An 18270-nucleotide genomic window follows, 5' to 3' on the forward strand; every position below is an offset into this window, starting at 1 on the left:
AAATTTGAATAATCAATGAATAAAATAAAGAATTAAAAAAAATCGAATTTTGGTTGAAAATTCGATTTGAATTTCCCATAGAAAAACCGCGATAACTTCAGCAGTATATTTTGCCGTAATACAAATATGTGTCGCCATCTACGGAGCTTTAACATATTGAGAATCGATATGGTAGTTTCACTCAGTTTGAATGTTTATTATGAATTTATAACCGATAATAATCAACATGTACTTTAACGTGCACGACCACTATGCGAATTGAACTAATCACAACGATTTTTATCAATAAAAAATGAGTAAATAAAACTTTATCAAAGGTATTTTCAAAGATAATTGGAATGCTACACTCTTATATCGGTGGTATTAATATTTAGTATTTTGGGATTTTCAGCTACGATTAATCCAAAAGGACTAAAAAGTAATCCAATGGGATCATTTTATATTTTTTAACTTGAGTTCAATAAACACTTTTTTGTTGTTTGTAAAAAAATATCTCAAAATGAATCTTCCTTTGGAACACTGTTTCATATTGTATTGACATTTACATGAAACTTCAAATGCTTGTCATTGTCATTCGATTGCAAACATAACCTTTCACGGTCTTATGTTTATTGTGTAAATCACGTGCACCGCTGTCGAAAAAACTAAATTTTGTTTCTGTTGGAATTTCGATTAGTTTGTTTATTAGAATATAATTCTCAATAGAATCATTTTTTCCATCGCTTCTGTGCAATTTATTAGATTTCTGATAAAATATTTTATAGCTAGTGAAAACAAAGTAAAGAATTGATTAGCGAATGGTTTTCAATAGAATTTTGGGTCGGTTCGCATCAATATCAACATTCCATGTCACAACCGCTTTTGTGTGCTCAGTGATTTTTTTTCAAAAGGGTAACATGGCAAACATTTTGCAAAATTTTCAAAATCCATCAGAATCTTGAACAACCGAAACACTATCGTAAAATGCGTGTTGACGAAAGATTAATTCTTGCTTTGTTGACGAATGATTTTCAATAAGATTCTTTTGCATCGAATATCAACATAAATTCAGTATCACACCTTTGGGAGTGTAATTTAGCGAACATTTTGTCAGCATTTGAAATCGGACTGCAGAATTATGAAATTGTATTTATGCAAGAGTGAAATGAACGCATTGATATTTGTTTATTGTGAACCCGTTCGATCACATGAATCGGTGATTGTATATTTTGATAAATTTTTAGAGGCCTGTTTTTAAAATACCAGGAACCTATAAATTCATCAACAATAATACATTGCTAAATCAACCGATTTTTGAGTATAATTAATAAATTTATTTGATGGCATGCATAGTCTATCATAGTCATTGTAGTTTTTGATAAATATAACAGTGGCCTGAATATTTTTAAACCGGCACTTTTATATTTATCAAAATATATTTTGATTATTCATCAATATTTCGAGGTATAAATATCGGTGGAGATTCCAATACGTTAACAGTTGCTAAAAATGAGCGGTCGCAAACGGAATCACGAATCGGCGTTTAAGCCACGAAAGAAGATAAAAATTAAAGAACACCAAACAATTAAAAAAAGTGCTCGAAAAGGTTTAAAAGTGAATCTGCCCATTAACACTGGAAAATTTGCTCAGTTGATCGACGTATACGTATTAGAAATGACACGGTGCTACATATTGGGTGCACTGAATTTGCATTATTTCACCAGTGATCATTTCAAGCGCAGTACAGACGAGCAAATCGAAGCATTCTATACTCAATTCGTCGACAAAAATTTATTTCGAGATTGGTTTTACGGCGTTCAGTTCATTGAGCATGCATTTAACGACGCCAGAGAAAGCGGGTACAGGTTGTATTACGGCATTTGGTACTATTGCCAAAAATACGGTGTTCGAGCTCCAGTAATTGGAGGATTCGGGAATGTAGTTGAATACGCAGTACAAATGTTTTATACAAATTACAAAAATAATATTTGTATGCACGCTCACTCACGCATCCGAAAGTTTTTCACACATCAAAACGCGAGCAAAGCACAAATTGATGACACCATGGATTTCTTATTCAAGCGAAACTCCAACTGTGTGCCAGACCTGAATTTGATGTGGGAACTGGAAAATACATCAAAGCCAATCCGATTCGACGATGGGAAAGGGTACTTTTTTGCTATGGAAAGCAATTGGTTCAAATACATACCAATATTCCTGAATTTGCAACAGTGAGCTTTCGTTCATTTATTATTGTGAATCAAACGATTGTATTTTTTATGCGATTTTTTTCCATTTTGAAAATTCTACAAATATCACACGAGTAATTTTATCAATTTATTTTTTGGGAAATATACAAAAATAGGTACATTCGCAATCATGAACGTGAACGAAAAGCCGCATTGAAGCGAGGTGAACGAACCGAGCTTCGTGAATACAGAAATTTCACCGTGCTACCAACGTCATCGTTCGAAAGACATTACATTCGAATTGATCGTAGAGTGTTTTATCGCATGTTGAGACAGATAGAATGTCCACATCGATTATTTCGCAATAAAAACGGCGGCCCAAAACAGGAGGAAGACATCAAAAATAAAGAATGGGATGTATTATGGCGTCTGTATTTCGACATCGATAGCATCGAAAGAGAACCGAGAAACAAAAATGATGGCCATGCAACAATAAAATTCGACAACTCCATTCAAACAGATGGTGTCGGTATGTCATTTTTGATGGAACGAACAAAATTCATCATTGAAAAAGACGATGAAGAGCGTATGAAAGAGACACAAGAGATGCTTCTGAAAAGCCAACAGGTGTATGGTCTCGATCCTGGACTACGTTTGGTCATTGGTGGTGTGCGCATTAACAATTTCAACGATCGAAATAATCGCACTGAAACAATCATTCGATTGACATCGGGCCAATACCAAGATATGATAAATTCATCGCGACGGAACAAATGGCGCAAAAAGTTGACAATTGAAATCGATGAAAAGATGCGTCTACATCGTGAGTCATTTGATGAGCAGCCTGGTTCACGAGCCGAAGACCATAAATCATATGCTGATCATATTTTGCGTCATTTTGAAGAAGAGTTCACAGCATACACACAGTATGAATACGCTTTGCAAGCATTTCTCCAGTACATTGACACGAATAGAGCACTTGATGCATATGCAACCAAGCTCATCGATGGTAAGCAAACGTTCATATTTGTCGGTGATCGTTTCATTGCGGCAGATTCACCAGCCCGAGGATATATTCGATCGAAGGTGCGAGATTTGTTCGAGAAGTTGAAACGTCGCCGTAAATATACAGTGGTCGAGGTGGACGAATTTCGGACGACCAAATTATGTTCGTTGTGCTTCCGTGAACTTGAAAAACCGACAAAAAGAGGCAAAGTAAAGGAGAAATATCGCTATCTCACATGCCATGGATGCGAACCATTGTGTGGAGAAAATGTGCTTGGAAAAGCCCAAGGTCCGATTGAATCACGAAAAAGCAATCGCAAATTGACGCAGCAACGAAAACATCGTCCCCGTACTGAAGGTCCACGTATGGCATCAAAATTTAGTAAATATGAAGAGAAAACTCGAATTGGGCGTACTATCACCTGGAATCGTGATGCAAATGCAGGTCGTAACATTCTCTACAAAGGTTTGTGTTTGTTAAATTGATATGCTCTCAGTTTAATATGAACAAGTCAATGAACAATAGACAATGAATTCGTTTTTTTTATTCCTTACAAACAAACAGGATGGTGTGCTGTTATGAATATAGAGCTACATCCAGCATTTCAACGGAATGTTGAAGAAGAAGAAGAAAATGCAGGAGAAGGAGATCCACCGCCAGCACCACCAGCACGAGCTCGACAATCAAGACGAGCAGCATCCAATCAAGTATGTAATCATTTCAATAATTCTGCTTTGAATTTATCTAATCAATTGAAGCTACACATACTTTTAATTTAAGTTCATATTTAGAAATTGATATAATCATTGTCATTTTCAGAATCAACAAACAACACAACGAACATTGCGTTCTCATCTGGATCAAGCGCGGAGCTCTCGGCCGTAAGCCCTGGGTTTTGTGCGGGATTTCAACGTGGTCCTACAATTCGCTACAATTAGTAAGTATTTAAATTTAATCCTACAGTGCTAAAATTTAATCCTTTTGGATTATTTTGATGAAAAATCCCAAATGATTAATATTTAATCCCTTCTATTTTACAGTGTAGCAGGTAATTCAACAAGAAAATGTAAAAAAAGAATTAGATTTTGCTTCGATTTACCATATGTAATAAATTAGTATACAAGTAAAAATCAAAACAAATCGGATTAGCTAATGTGCCAGAGATTCTCCAAAAGACTGTAATAAAACAAAGTGAAAAACGGTTCGTTACTTAATGTGAATTTCTTTTTTCTTCATTTTGTCAAATTTATCGTTCAGCAAAAAAAGCATCTATTGATTTATTAGACATGAAAGACTATGTGGCAGATTTATTTGATGAAAATGTTCAGTTCAAAGCAATCACAAATGCCAGAAACACGAACACCGATTCATTAGCCACACAAACGAAAACAAAATGTTAACTGATCGTGTTGGTTTTGCACGACAACAACTAATTTATTTAATAAATATCTACTGTATGCAAAGCGTCCAACTTGGCAGAAGAGGTACAATAGAAAGACAGCCGCATTATGGTGACCAAAAGTTCCAGAAGAAATCGTCTTTGGAGAGGGAGAGAAAAAAAATTTCTTTTACTATATGCAAAATATAAGAAGAAATAAAAAAAATAGAAAATACCACCGATATTTCGATGTTGGAATATTAATTAGGTCTTTATGTCAAATGTATTCTTTAAATTTTGCGATAAGTGTGTGTATGTCATACATGGGCACAGAGGCAGTGTAAATCCGGATAACACCCCTTAAATCTTCAGAGCTTCAATTTCGTGCGAGATGAATCAAAGTCTTTCGATTTTCTAGGGTGTTTAAGCCAAATCCCATCCCCCCTTCCTCCCCGAAATCATTTTTTTTCGAGTGGAATAAAAAAACTATTTTCAAAACTCAAAGGAGCGACATTTTTTTCGATTTGCTAGAGTTTTTGATTGGTGGATATACTCCCCTTGCCTTCTTAAATTTTACCGTGCCCATGTGTGGTGTGTGTAAAAAATTTGATAATTGGGCCGAAATCGAAGTGAGAGAGGCAAAGAACGTGTGTTTTGTTGAAATTTGAATAATGTTTACAAACGGCATTTTGATTGAACCTAATGACACTTTAAATCTTCATCGAGTTATATTGCTTTCTTTTATGGTATTCTCCTTCTTTATTTTTCACTTTCAATTCTGCGATAAACGAAAGTAATAAACAGGCGCGTGTTATAAATGGGTTAAGATTTTATCTTTTGCCTATTTTTTCGCGATCTCCATCGTTTTTAATGTTGTTGTAAGCAAATATTCCAGTTTTGAATTATGATCAGAAGTCTTGTGAATATTCCATGAATTAAAATTTTTAATTTTCGAAACTACGAATAATTAAAAGCGATTCCCATTTAAAATGATTATTTTTTATTAATACAATTATTTGCAATTCAATGGAATAAAAAGAAGATAATCTTATTTCGAAAAAAAAATTGGTGACAAGTACAAAGTAAAATGAAATATTGATGCCAAATTAAGTAAAAACTCTGAATGTGAAAAATCAAAAGCATATATCTTTGACATTGCATTGTGATTGCATCTAATAAAGAAAAAAGCGGTTGCCCTGTAGCCGGCAAAATAATAAAAGGCACGCAAATATTGTTTATACTTCAAACTGGAATGCTTATTATTGTTGTTGTTCGTGAGTGTAATTTTGTAATGAGATTTCATTAATGATATGCCAACCATTATGAGAAAGAGTATAGTTTTGCATTGCACATTCAGGTAATCATAATGTTTTCTCTCACTATCACTCACCCATCATCATCATCGCACACACCACATCCAAATATACATATATTCTGCATACACACGGAACGACAACGACGCTTGTTTTCCGACTAGATCGACTATGACTCAGTACCATAAATGTATCGTCACCGTGTGGCATCGAAAAAATCGTGTGTTGTGCGCGCGATCGTTCTTTGTTTCGGTGTTCCATCTGTGTGTTGCACTGCGCTTGCTTCATACTGTGAAATGTAATTGATCAACGTACGTTTGGCCATGCACAACCAAATAATAAAAAATAACACACACATTCAATTCATTTCCTCGCATCGAATTAAATATTTCACTGCATGAATGAAATCAAATCAAAAACTAATTATTTGACCATATGTTCCTTTCGTCAATGAAAAATTTGTGTATGTATGTGTGTGTGTCAGTGTTTTGTGTTCGTGCAAAAGGAGATTCAGACCGAGGATTTTCTAGTGAAAGTAATTTTCATGTACCACGGTTCATCAACGAAAATTCGTGTTCTGTATTTGGATTCATATGGAAATTAGTGAGCTTGGTTCGGCTAATAAAATCGAAACCGTGTGGAGTTTTTCTCTTTTATCCGTGCTTAATGACGAAATATTGCTCATTAGTATCATGTAGAGAGAGGGAGCGAGAAAAAATATGTTATCTTTATTTTTGTTGAAAAATATTGTAAATTTTAAAAGATTCGTTTCCGTCTTGTTATTTTTGTATGTGTGTAAATGATCGGATGTGGAACGATTTGTGACTTTAGTTTGTTGATGTGCAACTACACGATGTAGCACTTAACACTCACCGCATTTTTACACTATATCGAACGCGTTTTGTCCTAAGAATAAATGCAATTCAAGTGGTTTGTCGCCAGAACATCGTTTAATGTGCACGCACACCATGTAACTACTTGCAATCAATTCGTATGCTTATGTTTGTTATCGTTCTTAGTGTGACATTCAACAAGGCGCCTTTTTATTTCGTCGGTATCACCATGATGCGCGATCAACTTTTGATTATTATTATTATTATTTTTTTTGAAATGCGACCTTTATTCGAACATTTATCCAACTGCTACAAAAATAACATTGTGTACCGTAATCAAGAACCAGATGCCTTGTGCATTTTTAACGCATACATTCATATCCTCTGTCTCTTGACTGCATCGATTTGTGTGTATGGTAAATGGTTTGCAAACAGAAAAAGATGTTTAGCTGGATCATAAATGACAAATTGAAAATAAATTGAAATGTGCTAATTGAATCGATTAGGAAGCATATCAAATGTGTTCTCATTTGCGTCACCGTATTTTTTGCATAGAGTTCCTCTTTTGCTCATCAACACTCGTCCACTAGTCGATGTGTGTGCATTTGTTTTTCTTCTTCCTCTTTCGCTTCAATTTTGTGGCCACATTCAATGGCATTCAATAGCATAACCATATCTGTGACTTCATTAATGTTTTGTTATTTGTTTTTCTCTGCTCTGTCTCATTGTTTTCTTGATTTGGACATTTTCACAAGATTGCGATAGGCGTTTAAACCGTTGTTGAATCGGGATTCGATCATCGCTTCTCACATGAAATGTATATTGAATGTGAAACAACTTGATTGCTGATGAAACAGTTGAAATAAAATAACATAATTTGTGTTAATAAAGACACATCGAGATCAAGTCGCTGTGTTTATTTTCACACTCAATTCAAGTCGCTAGGTCGTGTGCGCTTATTTTATTTAGTTTTTTTGTTTGGTCTCAACAAAAATCTATTGTTACTGGTTGGTGTGTGTGATTAGACGATTTCCCATCATGTTCTTGCTATGCAGAGAGCAAAGTGTGGTACTACAGTGCGAAACGATGTATTAACATAATATTAAAGCAACAAGCAAATATCTCTTTAAATAAAGACATTATTATTGGATAGTTGTGATTTTGCAATCGGTATCATCCCATTTTTCACAGCCAAATCACTAATTGTCTCTGCCGATAATAGTTTCATGAAATATATACGAAGTACACAAACAATTGAACTATTGAAGAAAATAAGAAGAAGAAGAAAACATAATCTTGTTAGCCAAAGTGAATATTAATCAAATACTGACACAACTTCAAGCAATCAATTGGTGTTTTGCAAGCGAAAAAGAAGAGAGAAAAAAAAACGCCAACAACAGCAGCACAACACGAGTAGAAACCGAAACACGTCCAATAAGTAATAGAGTGAGAAAACAGCACACATCCATCAAATTCACACATCATAATGAATGCACTTCTATGGAGTATTTCATTTATGGTATTATATTACTTTTAAATTTTTGTTTTTAACAAATTATATAGATTTATTTAGTCATTTGCATTTAGTTTTTGCTTGTGTTGGCTGTTTCGTTATTGTTATTAAATTCAAATTAAATTGATGTACACAAAATGAATGTGGTTATCATAATGGCCAGAGGTGATTTGTGTTTGTGCATCGATTATATCGTACAACATGCAATTGTTTAACTATAATCTTTCACAATCATTTTTATTATTTAAAGATGTTTATTTTTAATTTGGTTGGTGTGTGTTTGTTTTCCTTTCATGTTCGGATACTTCGGTGAAATTAGTTTTTATCGTGTGAAACTTTGGCGACATCATCGCGATTTTCGCATCAAAAATGTGGCCTTTACGGACAGCCACCGTGTAACTTTGTTCCGTCAACGTTTGGAATAACACCAGTATGTGCAACACCAGGCAAAACTTATTGTGAATATGTGCCAAACTATCCATCGTAAGAGTTCAATTCTAAACGGTGTATCGCTGTAAAATAAATTCATTTAAATAAAATGTTGTAATCCTTTGTAGACAGGCGATACGATTGCTTTTGGATAAATGGGGTGTTGATAATGTCGATAATCTTATCGTTGATGAAACCATTGACGATTTTGAAGCAACCCGATTTAATGATATACCGCCATTTGATCAAAAGCCGCCCGAACCAAATCAACCGCCAACATTTACCGAACGACCAAATGCTGTGTCAACCGATGGTTTTCATCAAATCGACAGAGGCTATGATTATCCAAATCCAAATAAAGTGCACACGGTTGCACCGCCTCCTGCTTCAACAACCGGCTACTTACCAACAAATGGCTATACGGTCAATCACAATCCGGGCGCAGATCGATACTGGTCCGGATTTTCGTACTTAATTAACCAAAGGTGAAAATTTCTTTTTTCAAATTTTTTTTGCACACCCGAATTTCATATTACTGTTTGTTTCTACCACAATTCTCTTGGTTTTTGCTTTATTCGTAATATTTTGTAAGGCTTTTGTTCGATTTTGCCGAACGAATTTGTGCGAACGGGTACGATCACTCAAAATTGTATACGAAAAAGCATATGAACATAAGACTTAATGACTAGAAGTTATAGCACTGTAATTAGGCCCTAGAACACGGCCACATTTTATGTTGAATAGTTCAGGTGCGACATATGCAAACAAAACGGAAACATGACCAACAACAACAATAACGGCAACATGACACACGATTACGCACAACATTTTTTTTGCGCAAAAAAAAGAACCAACACGAAAATTAAAAAAGCTGCAATTACAATGAATGCCTGGTTTCTTTCTCTATTTCTTTACATTTTTCGTCTCGATTACACACACACATTGAACACATACATGCATCATCGATTCACTACAAGTTAACGTCAGTTTAATTACCATTGGCGAACACACAACGACAACAACAAAAAATTGTGCTTTACGTGTAAATGTGGTCGGTTTCTGTCAAAGTGTTACTTCAATGAAAATGAGTCTTAATTAAAGTGAATTTTTGCGTTTCGTTATCGTGTCTTATTATTTCAATGACCACAGACATATTTTTGTATAAATTCAATGGATAAATTTAATTTTGGTTTAATTTTTGTTTTTGTTCCGCAAAATTGATAAATTGTTGTTTTTGTTTCAATTTTATTTCACCTGGGGTATTTTTTTTTGACGTACTAAACACACACATACACACATAAACACATGCTGTCACCGACACACAAAGACCGACACACAACAATAATCATATACTGAGCGAACCGTATCGGTTTCAGCCTCAGCCTCAGCACCCGACACAAAACTCTATGTCTGGCTATTATCGTTCAAATTCCCATATGACCGAATACCAGCCGGCAAAATGGTTTAAACGGTAAGAACGACGCACTAATACATTGGTTACTGTTCTACATTCAAAAACATCTCTATTTACATCTACATTTAAAAAAAACGCAAATTTTGTTTAAAATGAAATTTAATGAATTTTATTTTAAATTTTTTAAGATATGCTCGCGATGTGTCTGCGCACTCAAAAACTTCACAGTATTTTTCAAAGAATTCAACCGTAGAAGCAACCCGTCCATCATACATAAATACTGCACAACGATCTTCATCGAATCAACTCACGTTGAGCGAATTAAATGATCGATACACCAATCGTCGAACGAAACGTCAAAGTACCGGAAGAGAACAATTGTGTCAAACGACCTATCAATATGTTACACCGCAGGCAGCTTTAAATAGTCAAGGTATATATCATTTTTGAATTTAAAAAAAATCGATCAAATAATCCAAGTTTTTCTCTTTTGCTCTATTCAAACATACAAACACACAGGACAATGGATGTATGTTGTGAATCAGGTCGACACAACTCGACAATTGGTGCGAACGGAAACGTGCGCGTAAGTTAAAAATGCATCACATCCTGGGTGAATTTTTTTTCTTCAGCGTTTCTTTTTTTTATCGTTTCGCTTAGATCGAGCGTTTGTTCAAACATTTGCCAACTTCCGAATGGCTATTCATCGAGATGTGAACAAAAGTATGTGCAGAAGCGATTGATTGCATTGAATGCCGATGGTACGGACTAGGGGCAATTCACTTAAAAATTGCTTTTCTATTTTTGAATATTATTGATTCTATTTCGATTATTTCTATTCTTTTCTTTTGCGATTCTCCCCTAGGTACGAATCTATATACGGATACTTTTTGGTTTCCAAGCTGTTGTGCGTGTACGATAGTTGGCCCAACATAGTAGTCACAATGCGACCTCGTAATGCAAAAACTTCACCGTCACCATCATTCATTCTGAATGTCCGATGATAATTCATAACGCAATCATATACAAACACACACTCGCGGTCGCTGTACGCAAGCCAATCCTAGAACGAATAATTAATTTATAAAATCCATTTGATCCAATTTCACATTGTTAAAAATTAAGTTAGCACTAGTTTTTTATGAAACACACAACGGAAAGAAAAAAAATCAATTGAATGAAAACGAGCGATATAAAAAATAAAGCAGACGCTTTGAATAAATAAATAGTAGTTGATTTTTCTTATTGTTTTTGGTTGGCACCGAATTTTTTATTATGCATTTATGCGTTTTATTTTTCATTATTTTCTTAGGATGTATCTCTCTCTCTCTCTCTACTGTTATTCAAATTTATTTAATTATCAATTAATTTCTCACCATTCAAGCGATAACAGCAAAATGCGCATAATTTTGTTTGCCCCGTGATGGCCGCGATCCGCACGCTAAAACGAACGATGTGTTTTTTTTTCTTCTCTTTACATAAAAAATTTGCCCGACTTATTATGGTGCGATCCATGCATACAAACAACAATGATGAGCAATTACTTAATACTTAATCGTAAAACAATTATTATCGCGTTGCAGAAATACATGCTTGTGTAGCTAATCTACTTGATTTGAATAACAAACAAAGAGAGAGAGAGAGAGAGATCTCTCGAAAGAACGAAAATAATCAAGAAAACGGAGTCAAGGAATAAATTTGCGAAAAATTAAGCTGGTGTTTTTTGTTGTTGTTGGTTGGATATAGAGGCTTGTATACGGAGACTCCGAATCAAATGCAAATAACGTTAATTACGTTGGTAGTACGGAGATTCGCAGCCGATCCATAGCCTAAACACGATTATTCAAAGCCACGTTTTTTTTTCTTCAACCATGTTCAACAATGTTTATCTCACATTTTTTTTGGACTTGGTCGACATGTCGTTGGAACATTGGTAACGATGTTAAATAACTGAGTGAAAATTGCATTGAATGCAATGTTAAACAGTTTTATTATTTATATATTGAAACCCGTTGAATACACCGGCATGCATGATGATATCAAGCTATAAGACCCGAACTCAAACTGGACATTCCGCTCGAATTCATCGTATGCATAACACGTTACCCCCGTGCGTTAATATATAATTTAATTAATCGGCTTTAATTTAAATTGTGCATTCATATTTCTGAATATATTTTGCGTCGGTTTTTTTAAAATCATTCTCAATGTTTTTATTTGTGATGAGAAAGAATAATAGAGAGATGAAATAAATAAAGCGTCCATTGCAATTTCTCGATGCATGGTTTCGGGTTTCATTTGTTTATTTAATTTTCTGCGCTTCATCATTCATCTAAAAAAAAAAAATAATTCCCAGTTATTCCAGCAATGCATATGCACGCACACATCCAATCCAGTAGATCATTTTTATCTCATGTCTTTTCGTCTACCGCATAGAATACAAAATTCGAATGCTTTGACAAAAAACAACAACCATTTTTCTACCTTCGTTTCGGTTTCTATTTTGCGACCATTTATTTCCAATTGAAATCAATGCACAATATCTGTTAATCTGAACGAAGCCTGCTGCTGTCAAAGCAGCCGAGCGAAACAGCATCAGCAAACTATGTGCATTGCCGTTTTATTCAACTTTATAGATTCGATGTGTGTGCATGTGCTTTAATTGTCAGATTTTAGCACGATGCGCAGATGCATTTTTATTTTTACAATAAAAACCATACCAATTTCGATACGATCTTCTTCTTCTCCTTGTTTTTTTTTCTTCTCTTCTTCTTCTTTCGTCACAGTGTTACGTACACATTTATTTACCAATCTGTTTTGCAATGAATTGGTCGCTCCAGGTATTTGGTTCTTGATTTTTAGACACATCATCAACAAAACGGACTGCAAATGATAGTTTCCACTTTATACTATAATTCGACTGAATTAATAATTTTTTTTCATGCAAACGTTTGAATAATGAGTGTGTTTAAATTCAAGTTGCAAGAGTCCATAATTTGATTGGCAAACCGAACGAAACGAAAATTTGCATAGTTTTCCCATCAAGCAGCTCATTGATTATCCTTTAATGAATGAATGAATATAAACTACGGAGAGCACGAGAGAGGGAGAGAGAGAGCAAAGCAGAATCAGCCGGCGATTAATTGTGAAAATCATTCAGACACATCAATATAGTGCTCATAATGACTGAAATACTTCAAATCAATTACAATTTTATTTTGTTCACCGAAAAAAAAACAATCACTGGACACTGATGATGGAATGATGATCGGTGTGAACGTGCGTGATATGTGCCCTCCTATTCTCAGTTCGAGAGAAGTGCAAAAAATGCCGATCTTCTGGTCGATGGTGGCCATAATAAAACAGCTTTGTTTATCTTGATCGCTTTTAAATATGCGTATAAAAAAAAAATTACGAACAACATATAATTGCCAAACAAGGTGCTTGAATTTGTTGTTAATGTTTTGTGTTAACGATAGAAGTCACGATGCGCTATGGACGAAAATACAGTTGGCGAAAATAACACACATAGCCCGCCTCAAATTAAACGTGTTGACGTCGACTTCTGCTACTTTGTTTTTGCGCTTTGGTGCTCATATTGGCTGCCTTTTGTATTGTGTAACAAAATTAAGATTAAAAAGAAATTAAAATACAACAACAACAAAATTGCGAATTTATTACTTGAAAGAAGTGCGTTAAGGTCGTGCTATCGATTCAATGAAAGATTAAAACCGATGTTTATGTTAAAACAAACCGAAGACTTTTATTGTGCAATCAATTGAAATTCACAAAAAAATGTATATATTGACAACGGTGTTTGTTTAAATTCCAAAAAAAAAGAAACTGTGTACGTCTTAATTCATTGGCATATCATTGAACAGTGTGGACAGTGGACACACGGAATACATATCTAATTGAGTCATGTTCATTGCCTTTTTAATTTTTTTCGTACAAATTCATTTGTACAAAAAAATGCATACAGTGCCGTCAGAAAGTTTGAGACCAAGCAAAAAAATGTCATACAATTTCATACAAATTGACGATTTTTTGGAGCAATATTTAATATATTTCAGAAAGAGCTAGACTCATAATTTTTTGCACACTTATTGTTCTATTTACGGAGAGTAAACTAGTGAAGTTTTACCAAAACATATCTACGCGTTTAAAAAATATCCGATGTTTGTACTTTCAAGTGTGAAAAAGGATTATTTTTCATACAAAATGTGTCTATTTAGTAGTAGCTATTTCCGAAATATATTAAATATTGCTCCAAAAAATCGTCAATTTGTATAAAATTGTATGAAAAAAATGAGCTTGATCTCAAATTTTCTGACGGCACTGTACATATATATACAATTGAATGGGGTAGAATAAAAACTACTTCTCGAAAAATTGCTATTTTAAAACGAAACCTAAAAAAATTTTCAATAAAAAGTTAATCAATTTTTTTTTGTCCAATTGAAGTGAATCAAGAAAATTTTGTTCAATAAAAGTGAACCAAAAAAAAATTTCACTCGGTTTTTTCAGTGTAAAATACACTAAAATGAATTTTTTTTTTGGGTTCACTTTTATTGAACAAATTTTTTTTGGTTCACTTCAATTGGACGAAAAAAAATTGATTCACTTTTCATTGAAAGTTTTTTTTAGGTTTCGTGTTTAAACATTTTTCGAGAAGTAGTTTTTATTCTACCCCATTCAATTAAAAGAGAATTGCGTTGATGCCGAATAAGACATTTACATGAATAAAATTTCGCAGTTTTTTTCATTCAATGGGTGAGTGTGTGCATATTTTATTTGTGTTATTAGTTGCTCTAATTAAATAATTTTCGATAATTATAAGGCGGAATAAAATAATTTTTTGGCACGCGTAATATAATAATAATTTGATCATTTGCGTTGATTTTAATTTCTTGTTTTTATTGTGTTTCTTTCGATTTTTTCAAGCGCAAAAATGTACGCACAAATTCGTTGCAAAAAATCATCATAAACATGTTTGTAATCGCGCATTTTGACATCATGCTCTAATTTTAATGCTTTTAAATGTCGAGAAATTCGCATATGCAATATGCGCGCTGTGCGTTTATATGCCAATTGAATGCAAAAGAGAGATTGTTATGCCATGTGAACGGTTTTGTCTGTCAGAATTGTGTGCGCAATTTTATTACAGATATTTTCATATTTCACACAATGGTTGCATATTTTGTGTTTGGAAAAAAACAAATCCATAATTTCAAAATGGCTGGCTGGTATGCGAAACGAAAATTTGGCCAATGTTAGCATAGTTGAATTTGGGCCGCTCTTGATTTGTAAAAAATCGCGAAATGTGATGTTATTTCGTGGCATTAGGTTGTAGTTCGAGAGATCTTTGCACATTGCACATTGCACATACTCGTAAACACCAAATAGTTCAATTCATCAACACAAGCAGCCACTTATACACAGATGCACGCAATGAAATATTTAAGTGAAACATCTGCTGTTTTCCAATAACAACAGAAGAAGAAGAAAAAACAACACAAGCACATTTTCAAAACAGTCATACACAGCAAAACAATGTACCGAGCAAGAGACTGAAAAAACTATTCACACACACACACACACACACACACACACTCTCTCTCTCTCTCACACACACACACACACACATATATATTTACACATCGATAGATCCTTTTTAAATGTTTTTTTTGTCTATTTAGTATTTATCTCGTTTGTCTATTTAGTATTTATGTTAGTACGGTAAACTTACATCGGTGAAAAGCCATTGAAACACTTTGGATCGGTGTCAATGCAAATGCAATGTATCAAATTGTATTCGCGCGCTTACAACGTACTTCGATATAAATTACATACACACATATACAAAACGGAAGTTTGATAATTCAATTTATTGAAAGCAACTAGAAAATATGTGACCTCTATTGTTTGACGAGCGACAATTTTTTTATCTTCTCTCTCTTTTCACCTCTTCTGCGTTTATTTTTCGCTAATTCATTTCAAACGTAATTAATCTTCTTAGAATCTGTCAATTGATGCAAAGGCCAAATTGGAATCTATATTTTTGCGATTTGTGCATATCGCGATAGAATTGAATTTTCAATCGAATTCGCGGAAGCTGGGTTCACAAAAACCATGTTAATCAACCGTAAAACAAATGGTTATGGTTTCAATAAATGTCGATGCAAACGCATTTTAATAACAATTTAATAAGAATTTATGAAAAAAATCCTGGCATGAGAAACGACGGTTTTGAAATGGTACATAAAAATGTGTTTTAGATATTAGGAATCGAGCGTGTGCCTTCGTTTAGAATGAATGAGCGAAAAGAAGAATGAAAAGAAAAGAACCGAAATTGAACCAAACCAAGTGAGTAAAATGTGTACAATGTCAATGACATGTGTTGGAGCCATTTAAAACATGCCAGTATGTTATCTCATCACAAATGTTTTGAGCTGGTTGTGTATGTGCTCTAGCTGGGAAGCAACAATCGCCAGATAAAAAAAACACTTCGTGTATACATGTTAAATTGGGAGAGAGAGAGAGAGAGAGAGAGAGAAATATAGTCGACCGAAACCAAAGTCGATGATGACGAAGATTCAGAACAAAAATTGTTAATGTAGACGAAAAATGTGAACAAAGGAGACTTCAAAACAAGCATCCAAAAAATCGTGCCAGCTGTTATCCTTCTTCTAATTGTAAAAGCTAGAGAATGTGCTAGGACCATCAACGAATACACGCACACACACATATTTATAATAAGCGCGTCGAGTCAAACATACTTATTCGAACACGCATTTTGTAAATATTGATGTAGAATTTATTTTTTTCCTTCGGTTTTTTTTTTACTGTCGTTGGTCCAAAGAAAATTTCATGCAATTGTGTGTGTGTGTGTGGTAGAATGAGCATGTGGCTTACTCGTTGGCGCTCAAAGTAAATCATCGTTTGTTTTTTTCTTCGTCCTTTGATTGCATTGTCTACGATCGGTGTTTTAATATTTCTTGTCGTGGATCACTTCGTTCCTTAGCAAAAGAAAAAAATCAATTGAAATTGTAAAGGACTTTGACTTGAAATTAGTTTTTGTTTCGCTTTCATCCTGTGCAGTTGGAATTGATGTTAAACAAACGAAAAAAAGACACACACACACAAAGGACCACGAATATGAGGCGAAAAAGCAACAGATACAAAACAACAAAAAAAATGTTCAGATGGCTCAAGCAAAGACCGATTCTTTTGTGTTCATTGACCTTGGATTGCGTGCACGATTGCATTTATTTATCGAAATTCGTACGAAAATAACAGCGATTCACTTTTTTGCGCGCCCAGGCAAGAATATCCAAGATTTTTCTTTCAATTTTTTTCGGGTTGTTTATTTGCTCTCGGACTCGGAGCAAAGGATAACCGAATAAAGCAGAAACCAAACAAGCAATAACAGCGCACACACACACACACATTCCGTAACAAACGAACGGTAAAATATTGCATCGTGTTACGTTATATGTGTGTCTGGTTTGATGTTCCATAGCTCGAAGCTGTGCATTTCTTTGTTCATTAGATGCAATCAATTGAAGGATCAAACACACAGAGCACATGTCATTTATCATGTCCCAAAAGAGAATGCACAGAAGAAAAAAAAGACGAACCAACAATAATTATTGTGGATCTTACATCTGCGAAAGTCGTTCTTTTCATAACATTTTCATTTGCTTGAATGTTTCTAATTCTTTGGTGTCAGTTTTTTTTGTTTTCATCTTACAGTTGGATCAGTTTTCATAAAAAAATCCATCTTTCAATCTCTTCAGTTTCTTTTCATGAAAATAATCAATAAGGAAATGCTTCCAGCTAAAATCTGTGCACACACAAACTTGAATAATTTATCACAAATTTGTCGAATTCAATTTAGGAGAGAAAAAAAAAACATCAAATAATTCATTATTCATATTTTTTGGTGAAAGGTGTAACGAATTAAACTTCTGTGAGAATTGAATTTAAAATTAAGGTTTTTTTTCCCAGAGAATTAAACATGTTTGTTGTGTGGTTTTTTTCTTTAAATTTTCGTAAAATGCGAGAAAGGGATATTGAAGATTGTTTTTTTTTCGTTTGTCAAAGATGCAGTTGAAGGGATAATTATTTTCAAAGAAGCATGCTAGGGGCTTAATTCAAAATTTTCAACAACTGAATTCTATAATAATATCCAAATTAACTGAATTTTTCAGCAA

At 34.0% G+C, this 18270-nt stretch overlaps 2 protein-coding genes across 6 annotated transcripts; both read left to right on the forward strand.

Moving 5' to 3' along the window:
- The first annotated feature begins 1488 nt into the window (after positions 1-1488).
- LOC116336827 lies at positions 1489-4143 on the forward strand. The gene is made up of 4 exons (XM_031760977.1): positions 1489-2210; positions 2345-3639; positions 3739-3881; positions 3994-4143. Exons 1-4 carry the CDS (start codon positions 1489-1491, stop codon positions 4057-4059), a joined length of 2226 nt encoding a protein of 741 aa, XP_031616837.1. The 3' UTR covers positions 4060-4143.
- A 1902-nt stretch (positions 4144-6045) lies between these two features.
- LOC116352079 (protein spaetzle 5) lies at positions 6046-11280 on the forward strand. 5 transcript variants are annotated; one of them, XM_031784362.1, is made up of 9 exons: positions 6049-6400; positions 7890-8217; positions 8531-8694; positions 8769-9125; positions 9968-10111; positions 10243-10487; positions 10574-10640; positions 10715-10815; positions 10920-11280. In XM_031784362.1, exons 2-9 carry the CDS (start codon positions 8185-8187, stop codon positions 10988-10990), a joined length of 1182 nt encoding a protein of 393 aa, XP_031640222.1. In that variant the 5' UTR covers positions 6049-6400; positions 7890-8184; the 3' UTR covers positions 10991-11280. The 5 variants fall into 5 exon arrangements, with proteins under 5 accessions (XP_031640226.1, XP_031640222.1, XP_031640221.1 ...); XM_031784361.1 differs by having other exon boundaries at positions 6049-6328; positions 7668-8217; XM_031784363.1 differs by having other exon boundaries at positions 6052-6176.
- The last annotated feature ends 6990 nt before the right edge of the window (positions 11281-18270 follow it).

The sequence above is a fragment of the Contarinia nasturtii genome, unplaced genomic scaffold (assembly GCF_009176525.2).
Source record: "Contarinia nasturtii isolate CC-2019 unplaced genomic scaffold, AAFC_CNas_1.1 Cnas_scaffold_187, whole genome shotgun sequence".
NCBI lineage: Eukaryota > Metazoa > Arthropoda > Insecta > Diptera > Cecidomyiidae > Contarinia > Contarinia nasturtii.

Bases quoted from the DNA above. Each gene is read 5' to 3' on its own strand.
- LOC116336827 (XM_031760977.1), top strand. From the start codon at position 1,489: ATGAGCGGTCGCAAACGGAATCACGAATCGGCGTTTAAGCCACGAAAG. The intron at 2,211-2,344 runs GTGAGCTTTCGT...ATACAAAAATAG, and splicing joins ATATTCCTGAATTTGCAACA to GTACATTCGCAATCATGAAC. The intron at 3,640-3,738 runs GTTTGTGTTTGT...ACAAACAAACAG, and splicing joins TCGTAACATTCTCTACAAAG to GATGGTGTGCTGTTATGAAT.
- LOC116352079 (XM_031784362.1), top strand. From the start codon at position 8,185: ATGAATGCACTTCTATGGAGTATTTCATTTATG. The intron at 10,488-10,573 runs GTATATATCATT...ACAAACACACAG, and splicing joins GGCAGCTTTAAATAGTCAAG to GACAATGGATGTATGTTGTG. The intron at 10,641-10,714 runs GTAAGTTAAAAA...CGTTTCGCTTAG, and splicing joins GTGCGAACGGAAACGTGCGC to ATCGAGCGTTTGTTCAAACA.